Source organism: Onychostoma macrolepis, chromosome 15, assembly GCF_012432095.1.
Source record: "Onychostoma macrolepis isolate SWU-2019 chromosome 15, ASM1243209v1, whole genome shotgun sequence".
Taxonomy (NCBI): Eukaryota; Metazoa; Chordata; class Actinopteri; order Cypriniformes; family Cyprinidae; genus Onychostoma; species Onychostoma macrolepis.
This window is the reverse complement of record NC_081169.1, coordinates 24,598,560-24,611,543: the sequence shown is the minus strand read 5'-3', so window position 1 is coordinate 24,611,543 and position 12,984 is coordinate 24,598,560. Positions and strand designations below refer to the sequence as shown.

The 12,984-nt window shown below is 39.6% G+C and overlaps 1 protein-coding gene across 1 annotated transcript in view; it reads left to right on the top strand.

Moving 5' to 3' along the window:
• The window catches only part of kmt2bb (lysine (K)-specific methyltransferase 2Bb), a 39,644-nt gene extending 26,681 nt beyond the window's left edge, over nucleotides 1-12,963 (top strand). The window contains 15 exon segments of the mRNA XM_058744657.1: nucleotides 47-205; nucleotides 357-474; nucleotides 608-686; nucleotides 816-976; nucleotides 1,080-1,250; nucleotides 1,366-1,722; nucleotides 1,725-4,344; nucleotides 4,447-4,539; nucleotides 6,199-6,308; nucleotides 6,386-6,523; nucleotides 6,894-7,146; nucleotides 7,719-7,826; nucleotides 8,281-8,364; nucleotides 9,330-9,459; nucleotides 10,205-12,963. Of these exon segments, the coding sequence (XP_058600640.1) occupies nucleotides 47-205; nucleotides 357-474; nucleotides 608-686; nucleotides 816-976; nucleotides 1,080-1,250; nucleotides 1,366-1,722; nucleotides 1,725-4,344; nucleotides 4,447-4,539; nucleotides 6,199-6,308; nucleotides 6,386-6,523; nucleotides 6,894-7,146; nucleotides 7,719-7,826; nucleotides 8,281-8,364; nucleotides 9,330-9,459; nucleotides 10,205-10,480 (4,857 nt within the window). The 3' untranslated portion in view covers nucleotides 10,481-12,963.
• The last annotated feature ends 21 nt before the right edge of the window (nucleotides 12,964-12,984 follow it).

Genomic DNA, 12,984 nt, shown 5'->3' with positions numbered 1-12,984 from the left:
CAATATAATGTTTGGCTTTGCTAATGTTCTGACTTTCCTTCCGTAGCGCTGTGAACGGTGTAACCGAACTGGGGCAACGGTAGGTTGCTGCCTTACTTCGTGCCAGAGCAACTACCACTTCATGTGCGCCCGCTTTCGCAACTGTGTCTTCCAGGATGATAAAAGAGTCTTCTGTTACAAGCATCGTGACCTTATTAGTGGAAAAGTGAGCTTTAAGTTTAATAGCATTTAATTTAGTCATTTCTGCTTATTTAGTTGTGGTTTGATATAGTTACAAAAAAAATCAGCCAAATAGAGACTTACTGTTGGCTTTATATGACTGGTTTGAGAGAGAACTTTTTTCTGTAATTTACCAGATCATCACTGGTCAAGGGTTTGAAGTACTTCGGAGGGTTTATGTGGATTTTGAAGGGATAAGTCTTCGCAGAAAGTTTTTGACTGGATTGGAGCCAGAGTCAATCAATTTAATGATAGGTTGGTGTTTTTATTGTTGAATGATATATAAATAACACAGTTTAATGCATATAAATATAAATGTTATGTTTTGTTGTATAAAAATGTTTGTACAATAATTGCACAATGTTGCACATAATTTTTCACCGGTTAGGTTCTTTGCTAGTGAAAAAGCTGGGAAAGCTGAGTGAATTATCTGCCTGTCATGGAAAACTTTTCCCTGTGGGTTATGAGTAAGTAGCTTTAATTAATTTATTTTATTTATTTTTAGGTGTTTGCTCCTGATGAAATGGACATGCTAGACGTGTAGTATTGCCACTCGCTTGCACATCAATAGAATTTTTGTTTCTTCTGCTGTTTAGATGCTCTCGCTGGTATTGGAGTACTGTAAACCCCCTTCGTCGATGCAAATACACATTTCGAGTTAGGGAGGTCCGGCCACCTGTTCAGGAAAAACCAGTGGAAGAGTCACCCGATCAAGGAGAAAATTGCACAATTGCCCATAGCCCATGCCCCCAGTCAGGTGAGTACTATGTAATATTACTACTTGTAACGTGATGGTTTGTACATGGCTTGTGCTTATGGCGTTTTTGAATATTATTAATTCCAATATATATTTTCATTAGAAACTGAAGCCCTGGGAGTGGATCTGTCTTCAACAAATCCTTCCACTGAAACAAATTCCACCTCGGTATCTGTCTTTGCCAAACCGGACCTTGGTGCCCGCCCCAAAATCCCTTCATACCCCCAGAACAGAAGACCTGCTGGAGGACTATCCAGACCACTGCCTTCTCCAGGTAGTTAATATTAATTCAATGAAGTTGCATGTATGGTCTTCACAAAGTTCATGTGAAGCATTTTGATCATTGATTGTTGTTGTTTTTTTGTTTTTTTCCTTTTTTGTTTACCCAGGAGCTGCCCCATCCAAATCTCACCACATCCTGACTATTAGTGATTTGGAAGACACTCGAAGGCCACGACGGCATAGCCCACACACCCAGAATAGTGGTACCCGCAGTCACATGGCCTCCCCTACTCTTGGATCCCCTGCAGGCCCAATTGCATCTAGAGCAGGTGGTTCCCACCACCCTAAAACCTCCCAGCCTACCTCCCCAGGTTTCCCCCTTGGTGCTACTGAAAACCTGCTGACCTCTTCATCAGCTCGTCCTGTCGGTCGAAGTGCTTCCTCTGTCCGGGGTTCTGGAATATTGACACCCCATTCTACCTCAGGACTGTTTTCACAGTCCACAAGGCAAGGTGGCATTGGCAGCACCCTTGCACCAACCGATCTCTCACCTCTCCCACCCACATCTCGACAAGACCAAGGCCTTTTGATTTTAATCAGATAGACTCCGTTGAACTTCCACACAATTTTATAGCATCACCACAGGAGCATCCAGGAGAAAATGGTGCCTTGCCATTAGGAGACCCTTTGGGTACACAAAAAGGTAATCATCTAGGCAGTGACAGGGATTTCGCTTACTCATCCTTCCACTTAGAGGCAGACCTGACTGTGGCACCTGAGCTGAGAACTGAGCTTGAAATTGACGAAACCGAGCTGAATGAAGGCGTAGCTATGAACTGCAGTGCGCAAATTGTAGTTGGTGAAGACAACCAGGAAGACTTCTGGGAGCCAGATGAAGAGAAGTCCAAAATGTCTACCCAGAGATTGTCTTGTACTGTTGATCCTTGTAGGGAAGACTGGGGTAATAGTTCTTCTGATGAGGACATGGAAAACTACTTCAACTTCACTCGCACAGTGGTTACTTGCAAGGCTCAAAGGGATGCCTCTCAGACATCTACATCTCCATCTTTAAGGCAGATTTCACAACTTGATGGTGTGGATGATGGGACAGAGAGTGATACAAGTGTGGCTAATAATGAAAACCAGGGTGTGAAATTGTCAAATCAAGCCCAAAAGCCACACAAACAGTTTCATGAACAGACAGCTAGCAATGGTCTGTGTTTGGCATTTCCAAGTCCTGTTTCTGATAATTCTTCAGTTCGGTTAGAACCCGTGTCCAGCTCGGAGACTGTTGCTGATCAAGATTGTTTTGGTGTAACCCAATCATTGCAATTAAACCAAGACCCTTTGAATAATTTCGTTCATCCAAAGCTTTCAAACACTGCATTTTCTACATATGGTAATGATTACCAAACACCTCATTTAATTGTTGAACCAGAGACACCCTTAAATCTTGAGAGATGTGATCCGCTTTCACCCAATGCACATTTCACGGAGTTGGTCCCAGTCCAGGATTCTCCAAATGACCCACAAGACTCCAAAGAATTGTACTTGGATCCAAGTAGTGGCCATTTTGTGTCGTCAATGGATGGCTCTACAGTTTACCAAAACAACCACTTGCAAGAAGATTCTCCTGGCTTAATGGAAGTTAATGGACTTCAGAGTCCACTGCAACAAAATCCTGTTCTCTCCACGGTGTTACCCAAATCTGCATCATCTTCTGATTCCTCTGCACAAGTTTCTTTTGCAACATTCTTAAATCAGGCACCATCTGCAAATGTTTCCTTGTATCCCGTCCAAACTCCTGAGGGTAAGACAGTCTTGCCACCCATGGAGAGTTTCAGAACCAAATTACAACCACCTGCTGAACCAAGGCATCCCACCCCTTCAGTTCCTGGAGGGGCAATGCCATGTGTTCCCACAAATTTACCACAGAAACCAGAATCAATGCTGTCTGTGCCATCAGCCACTGGTGTACCTCTTGGGACTTATGGGCCAGTTTCGGGTACCGTGTCTGTCCCATTGCATCTTACTCACCCGCAGCCCATCGGGTCTACAACTGTTGGCATGATCTCCTCCTCTGTAACTTCTCAACCATCAGCTCAGTGCCAAGCAATGCCTTCTTCCATTCAGCCAGCCTCTGCTCCAGGTGTCATCAATGGGTACAACACCACACCTATGCAAAGAGAAACTGCTCCAGGTCGAACAATTTCCATCAATTTTTCAACCCCCAGATCAGCAATTGAACCTCAACAACAGTTGGTTACCCAAGCATTGCCAGGTCATGCTATTCTTACAGTAAAGGAGGTTGGTGGACCCAATGTGGATCCTACACCACATGTTTTACTTGTTAATCGTTTGGGTCAAATATTTGTCAAAAACCCTGAAAGCAACACCTTCCAGCTGCCGACTCCAAATTCCCCTTCATATAACTGTGTTACTCAAATCGCAAGCCTCTTGCAAAGCAATGCCTTGTCCGCAACACTTGCAGCAGCTGGGAACTTGCCCCCAGTTGCAGGTGCCACCATTCCTACCCAAGTCTCCCAAATTGTAACTCCATTGGTACAGACCTCCAACACCATTACCCAACTACTTACCACTAGTACTAACGGAGCAGCTTCACTACCAGCAGATGTTAAGAAGCCACGTAGGAATGCCAAAGCTTCTGGAGATGGAGTGAAAAAACCACGGAATAAGAAGGAGTCTTCCACACCTAGAAGGACAAAGTCTGCAAGCACACATGGCACCTCTAGCAAACAATCTACGAGTCAAATAACAACCTCCTCAGATACATCAAATCAAGCAGAAAGTGCCCAAGCTATCATCAACCAAGCTATGGCTGGATATTATGATCCCCACAAGACTGTTTCCCTAATTCCCTCATCATCTCGTAACAGTACCGTTGTTGGGCGAACTCTGACAACAAGTTCAGTAGTTTTACCGGAAGGACTCCTTGTTGAATCAGAGATAAAGGCTTCCCCACCAGCAACACCAGAAGCAGCACCTCGACCAAAACAGGTTCGAATGAAAAGAGTGTCCTCTTTATCTGACCGCATCGCAACCAAGAAATCAAAATCTGACTTTTTAGACCTGGACCGCCCTAGTGGATTGGAAGAACCACGCAAGTCAAATTTAGTATCAGCAAGGTAAATGGAACCAGTAAGAGCTGACTCAACTTTCTGGATGTTTTTCTTTGCTTTCAAACTCTGCATGGATTATTCATTTAGCTGTTCCTTTTTCTATTGCAGGTATGGAGTTCGCATTAAAACCCCAACCGTCAAGGGAATTCTAGACTTAGACAAGCTGAATGAAGAGCGAAGTAGTGACTCTGAGAGTGCAAGGTGAGCCTTTAAATGGAAAAGGGGGAATTCTTGGGTGATTTTACTTAAAAGACATTTTAGTATCAGTATAATTTTTGCCTTTTAAACTATTTTGAAATTAAGTAATAGTACATAAATGTCGCCGCCTTCAAGATTATCAAGTTATTGATAATTCACACTGCGTGACTGTCACTCATGTGAATGAGCACCGATTTGCCTCCGATTTCAGGCATTTGTCTGCGATTTCGCAAAACCTGTTGGCGAGTGAAAATCAGGGCTAAAATCGTGCAGTGTGAACTTTGCATTACTGGCAGCATTTTGAGTCCTGTACTGCTAAAATATTTCTAATATTGTGTTTCAGTTTTGAAAAAATGGTTTTGTCAAACTAGGCATGGGCTGGTATGAGATTCTGACGGTATGATAACCTTAGATAAAAATATCACGGTATTGCGATTATAGCTCTAAAATATGTTATTTTTAAATGTCTGGGTAAAAAACAACAACGTTTTTTCCACTGAACACAATACATTTTATTTTTAAGAAACATATAGAACATTTTGGAATGGTAAACATGTCAGGCTAAATAATTAATATAAATAATTGAATTCTTGTTAATTAAATTACGTGCAGTCACTTAAGTGAGCCTAAACCTGCAGCTCAACAATGTTTTTGGAGATATGCTCACTTTCTACACATTCATCTTTCAGTCCAAGTTATGAGCGGTGAGGTACAAAGATGTGTGCACATACACATTAGGAGAGTGCGCGATTGTGTCTTACACACACACACACACACACACACACGGTCTCTCTCCGTATAACACTCAAACAGTGGCAAAGACACCTGAGCCAGCAGTTTGTTTCTTTTTTAAATGACGTGATTTTGAACAGATGTAAACAATGGCTTAAAATTATAGACGTGATACCAGCTAAATCGCAGAAACGTAGTACTTTAGTCTGCTATTCCCTGCTCTGTGAAGTAATGTGAGGGAGGAAACTAGTTGACGTTAGCTAGTTAATTAGGTATGTTATCTGCCTCGGTATCAAGCAAAATAGTATTTATTTCAACACTGAAACAACCGGCGAATGGGTCTCTGTCTTGATTGAGGGTGAAAGAGGGAGAAATCAAGACGACACAGATATATCGTGATATATACTCTCACTGACCGCTGTCTGGAGGGGGAGGGGTCGTGTGACTCGTTACGCTCTTCACTCACAACTGAGGGAGTCCGGCACTTTCCGTCTTTGACGACACGTAAAAAACTGCGCATACTGCAGGAACAATATAACAGAAACTTTTTGTGGTTTTGAAACCGTGAATTTTCCAAACCACGGTATACCTTGAAACCGGTTATCGTCCCATGCCTATGTCAAACATGAGTAGGACCTGTATTTTTTTGATGGTCAAACAGTAAATTCAATGCATACATGCAGTAGATCATGCCAAATATCTGTTTAACGTCAAAGATAGAATATATCTGAATGCTTTCATATTAATAATAACAAAACCCAGTGTTTTTGTCTGGGTAGTTTGTTTCACCTTTTCCACTTAAGTATGTCATTCAAGCAAGTGGTGACGTTATAGTATTGTAATGGAAAGAATATGTCATGCATGCCTGCATGCAATGGCGTGACTAAGCCACTGATGCGGTGTTGTGGCCTATCATTTATTTTATTTTAGGCCTGGACCTTGGGATCGTCTTTCGTTGCCTCGTGGTGGAGACAGCAACAAGCCAGCAACCTGGGATCCTGCTAACCGTAATGCACTGTCTGACTGGAACAAATACTCAGGTATTATATTTTTTTATTTTATTTTGCTCACTTTAAGGCGTTTCAGTGGATTAAACAATAAGACTCTTTCCTTTTAGGGATGCTATCCTGTTCAGATGATGAGATGCCTCCATCAGATGGGGAAGAGCATAGTCCTCCCAGCCGAGACCAGCCCCACCTACGCTTTGAGATCGCTAGTGATGACGGCTTCAGTGTAGAAGCAGACAGTATTGAGGGTAGGAGACTGTGGTTGGAAAATATATGATGAGTGTAAAAGTATGATCTACTTTCAGTATGAATATATATATATATATATATATTTATATATATATATATATATATATATATATATATATATATATATATATATATATATATATATATATATATATATATATATATATATATATATATATATATATATAATTTGTTTTTAGTTATTCTGTTTAATCAGTTTTATTTATTAATTTTTAATTTTTTTAAATTCTGAAAAATACATGGGCATTTTCTTAATTCTCTTGCGATCCATGTAAATTGTAGTGTTTTTACATTTTTGAATGTATTTATGAACCAAAAAATGATCACATTAATTTTTCACATTAACAGTTGCTTGGACTGCTGTTATCGAGGGAGTCCAGGAGGCCCGTGCTGTTGCTGGACTGAGGCAGCTCACTTTTTCTGGGATGAGCGGGGCACGTGTGATGGGAATGCTGCATGATGCTGTAGTCTACCTGGTGGAACAGCTCCAGGGAGCCAATCGCTGCCAGCGCCACACCTTCCGCTTCCACAAGCAGGCCAGTCAGGAGGAAGATCTGCCCGTTAACCCAAGTGGCTGTGCCCGCTCTGAAGTCTACCTGAGGTCAGTTCATTCGTTTTTCTCAATTAATCAAAATAAGTGATGGTAACACAGTGATACAAATAAATGTATGTACTTTCTCTTATATGTATACTACTTCTAAATATTAATAATAATAAATAAGTAAATATATATATATATATTTTTTATTTTTTATTGACGTGATTATTTGCTGTTCATATGATTCATATATGGCCTTACTGTGTAATTAATTCAGTTGTGTTTTGTAATTGATTGACAGTCCTTGTTCACAACCTTGTCTTCTTAAATAAGGAAATTAATAGCAGGTCACTGTTAGGGGAATGTCCCTATATGATTAGCTTTTATAGAAAGAGGCCAAATGACTAATACCTAGCAACAAGAAAGTAGGTGTTTTAAAGTGAAGAAAATGTTTTGCACTGTGCATCTTGGTTACCCTGCGGTCATGGGAAAGGGGATTCAAATGTATACTTGTCTAGGAGATCAAGAAGAGATGTTATCTAGGAGCACAAGTTTTGTGATGCAAGTTTGCGTGCCTAAAAAAAACCCAACTTTTCTGAGTATAGTTCACACCTACTCTTGTAACTGTTTTACAGGAAGTCTACCTTTGATATGTTCAACTTCCTGGCGTCACAGCACAGACAGCTTCCTGACACCGACCTGTATGATGAGGAAGAGGATGAGGTTCTTCTCAAATCCACCAGGTCAAATAAGAGTTTGAATTTTACTGAAGCTTGGTTTCTCTCATATGGCGCACATAAGAGTTCTGAGAAAAACATGATGGAGTTTCACAGTGAAATCTCAGTATTGTTTCATTATTAATTATTCTTATTATGTTTTATTATTAATTACTTCATTATTAATTAAGTGTTTTTCATTTTATTTTTATAATAATTGTTTTTCAAATATTTTAATAGGAGTTATTTTGAGAAATACTGAAGGTAATATTTTTGCAGGGGAAAAAAAACTGGTACTGATAACTGGTTTTAGTGACATTTTAAGTTTTTTTTTTTTTTTTTGTCATGACAGCATGCTTTTTAAATCTTTCGCTGTTCATATTTCCTCTTTCTTGGATAATTTGCTCAGTATTGCCATTTTTGATGATTAGTCATCTGTGGTTTGGTTTGCATGACGAATAAACTTATTTGTATTTTACAGGCGCGCAACAAGTTTGGAGCTTCCGATGGCGATGCGCTTTAGACATCTAGAGAAGACATCCAAGGAAGCAGTTGGTGTCTACAGGTAGGTTGACTGTTTTTAACCTCCAAATAAGGAACTGAGTCAGTTTCAGTTCTGTCCTTCGCCCACATTTGAGCAGCATCAGTACAAAAGATGGTGGGTATGTCTTTATATTTTGCAGAAGTCAAAATTCCGTTATGAGACTATATAATAAGATGAGATGAAGTCACCAGTCCCATGAAAGAAATGTTACCCTGGAGCACAAAACCAGTCTTAAGTCGCTGGGGTATATTTGTAGCAATAGCCAAAAATACATTGTATGGGTCAAAATGATCTTTTTTTCTTTTATGCCAAAAATCATTAGGATATTAAGTAAAGATCATGTTCCATGAAGATATTTTGTACATTTCTTACCGTAAATGTATCAAAACTTAATTTTTGATCAGTAATATGCATTGCTAAGAACTTTTTCTCAATATTTTGATTTTTTTGCACCCTCAGATTCCAGTTTTTCAAATAGTTGTATCTCAGCCAAATATTGTCCTATCCTAACAAACCACACATCAATGGAAAGCTTATTTGTTCACCTTTCAGATGATGTGTAAATCTCAATTTCGAAAAATTGACACTTAAGACTGGTTTTGTCGTCCAGGGTCACATATAATAAGATGAGATGAAGTCACCAGTCCCATGAAATAAATGTGCACCTTTTGTTTCTAAGTTTTCTTCAAAAAATAAAACGAGCCCCGGTGCCATGGGAATATATTACGATTCTGTTCTTTTTTTTAGAGTAGCGTCCCCTAAGATCTGCTAAGAATATTTATCTTTCTTTTTAGCCCTACAATGTCTTGGACACAGAGTGTTTGAAGTCTGAAGTTCGCATAGCTTGTCTGTGAATGTCTATAATCTTTGGAATCCATTCTGCAACCCCTTTCCAGTTTCTTCTCTTCAGCTCAGTTTGTTCTCGTGAGTAATTGTTTTCACTGAAAACAGGTTGCGTTCATTCCTGTAATTTATTGTTGTTGTAGATCTGCAATTCATGGAAGAGGCCTTTTCTGCAAGCGAAACATCGAGGCGGGAGAGATGGTCATTGAGTATTCAGGCATTGTCATTCGTTCTGTTCTTACAGACAAGCGTGAGAAGTATTATGATGGCAAGGTGAGTGGAAATGTGCTTTTTTTTAAGAGCACATTTGTGTATTTGTGATCTCTCAGCCAATTACCACTAGGTTTAACAACAGAAATGCATTTTGGGTAGTCATGGCCCATGTTATTAGTATTATTTAATATTTATTTAGTTTAAATATTAATATAATTTAATACTAAGTCACCATCCTCAACATTAAAAGAAAAATAAGAACTCATATTTTGCCTAGAAACATTTTACTTCTATTAACAGAGTGCAAAAAAAGTCTGTAATGCAATTTAGCTACAGTTTAAAATAATTGTTCCTATTTCAGTATATTCTAAAATATACTTTGTTCCTGTGATGCAAAGCTGAATTTTCAGCATCATTACTCCAGTCTTCAGTGTCACATGATCCTTCAGAAATCATTCTGATATACTGATTTGCTGCTCAAGAAACGTTTATTGTTATCGATGTTGATAAACTTGTTCTGCTTAATATTATTGTGATAACTGTGATGCATTTGTTTTATTCCAGATTGTTTGATAAATAGAGGTTAAAAACGGCAGCATTTATTTGAAAGAGAAATAATTTGTAAGACTAAAAAACAGTCTTTACTGTAACATTTGATCGATTTAATATCCTTGCTGAATATGAGTATTCATTTCTTTAAAAAAATCTCTCTCTCTCTCTATATATGTATATAATATACGCTAGATTTGGGTCAGAGCTTGAATATCACTCTTATACCACTTCTTTCTTCTGCTCTTTCTTCCAGGGCATCGGATGCTATATGTTCCGTATCGATGACTTTGACGTGGTAGACGCCACGATGCATGGTAACGCGGCACGGTTCATCAACCACTCCTGTGAGCCAAACTGCTACTCTCGAGTCATCAATGTAGAAGGTCAGAAGCACATAGTTATTTTCGCCTTGCGGAAGATTTACCGTGGAGAGGAGCTGACCTATGATTACAAGTTCCCTATAGAAGATGCCAGCAACAAGCTCGGCTGCAACTGTGGCGCTAAGCGCTGTCGGCGCTTCTTAAACTGAAAAGGAGCTTGGAGAAGTTGCAGTGCAAGTGCACGACAGTGGAGTTAGACGGGTAAAAACGGTAGATTGAGGCTTGACGGGTAAAGGGGGTCCAAGCTGAAGGTTTCAAAGCTTAACACAGTCACCACTTCAATTTCAAAGTCCTTCAACTGGCACATCCAAGGACCACCATTGCTGTTTGGAGCCATTCACGTCCTTCAACCTAGATTCCTGCCAATGAGTCAACATTCAATCCAGTAGAGAATATGGGACTGGGTGATGTGTGGTAACATGGCCAAGGCCTTTTCAAGAACATTTCCCACCATGCTGCCTCCTCTGTGCTTCATTAAAAGCTTTATGGGAATATTGGCGAATATTGAAACGAGTCTCGGTTTCAAAGCAGCAGTTTTAAACCAGTTCATAAGCAGCAAAGTACAAGGAAAAAAAGTGGCAGAAATATCGAACTGTAGGCAAAGTCATTGTATATTTTGCAGCAAAATTGTGACTACTTTTAAATTATTCCCACAAGTTTTTATGCTTTCCAAAACCTGGAATGCGCTGCCAAGAGTTCGGGTTGTTCTGTTCCCATAAATGACCTTTAAATTCCAAACAACCTCCCACGACTCACGAACCTTAAAGTGCTGGATTTTCACGGTATGAACAGAATCGCCTCTGTGCTTGAGAAGCATTTTATAGTGCAGACCACGTAGTGTGCGAAAGCATAGCTGCAGCGAGGATACTCTGTAAAAACATGCATATTACTAATGAAATGATGTGAACGTATTCAGATCTGTATCTATCGATTTTAGTTTAGATCACACTTTTTTGTTTAGCTGAGAAAGATTCACACTGCTCAGGACAACACTGTAAACCCCTCAGTATGACCCATAGATCCACTCCTTGCGCATGGCGGTCGGTAACAGACTCGCTCTGTTGCGTTTCACTCTCGTCTCTGACAGTTTTTTCGCTCAAACCCTTTTAATCTTCTCAAAGGCTTTATTTTTAACAATTAATTTATTTTCGTTGCATTTTTACAGGCAGGTCTAACTCATTCTATTTTGCGGGCTTGTTCTGTGGTGTAAGTGTATAAGCGTTTTTTAAACTCGATGACCTCCGTGGTGCTAAGCCTAACATGAGTCCTAAAGGGGATAAAAACAATACTGTTTCATGTCGCATTAGAGAACCGATGCGAGCTGTAGTTGCTGCAACCGGTACTAAAATAGTAAAGCAACCCAGACACGCTTTCCAACCATTTGCCCATACATGTCAGTGGTGTTTTGAAACCCCATTCCGAGTACTCAAATGACAGCGTTTTAGCATGTTTGTGCTTTTATACCTCTTGAGAGCCTTGTGTCGAAACAAAATCATGCCTGGAGATTGGATATTTGAGTTTCTATTTGTCGTGTAGTAGAGGACACTACTTAAGCTAATCATGACTAAATGCATCCTCATTGCGTCAAGGTGTGATGACATTCTGGATTGTTCCTGCAATAAATCATTTTTTGCCACAATTGCACATACAATTGGAGCTCTACATATATCTAGGGAGACGTAGGACCGTGAAGGCGTTGTATACAAGATCTATATATATTTATAGAAGAGTTATTGAAACAGTTTTTCATTAGACGGTGGCACTCGGCACCTTAATTTTCCTTGAAAGATTTGGGAGTTGGTTCTCTTCTTCATGCAGGAAAAAAATCAACAAGCTGATGCCATCATTCATCTAAGATCGTTCGGACTGTAAGAGCGTTCTATTTATTTCTGTTTGTCTTTATGGGAGTTTTTACCCATAGGTCTGTGCTTTTTGTATGTGACCAAGGTCTTATCAGAGTTACTTCAGGGTTTTTTCTTTCCGTTCTTTTAAACCGTGTTCCCCATTTTTCTTTAACTTGAACATTGAGGATGAGTTCTTGCAACGTGGCCTTTTTACGAGGTGATGTGTTGAGCCAGCTGTTTGTTTTAAATGTCTTAGTTGTCAGATTTTATTTGACTTTCTCAAAGGAGAAGTTTCCTCCCACTAAATCACGTTGTCGTCTCCTGCTTTTTGCTTACTCTGTGTGTTTGTGTGGAGGGAGAATCTCCATCCAGAACCTGAAATTTAGCGGATCTCAGATTTTAATCAAACCACCCCAGACTTGCAAGGATTCTACCTCAAGCTGTTCAGACAACATCAAGTAATACTAATGCAAAACTAGATTTGCTTGGTCTGTTCTGTCATGCAGAGTTGGCTCGTGTGCAATGAAGGATGCAAAGCACTAGTCAGGACCTCCTGTGGCAATGCGTCTCCCAGAGCTTCTTGGGAAAAGAACATCTGTCTGTTCCTGTGTAGGTTATTTTAAAAAAACAACAACGTTGTGTTGAAAAAGACTTCAGATGAATAAAACGTGTCTTTGCTACCTTGTACAAATGACCCCTAAGTTTGTAAATAGTTGTATACATATTTCTAAACCTGTTTAATTTTTCTATGCACTTTTTTTATTTATAATGTTTTTGCTTAATAAAGATGTACAATGTTTGAACAAAGT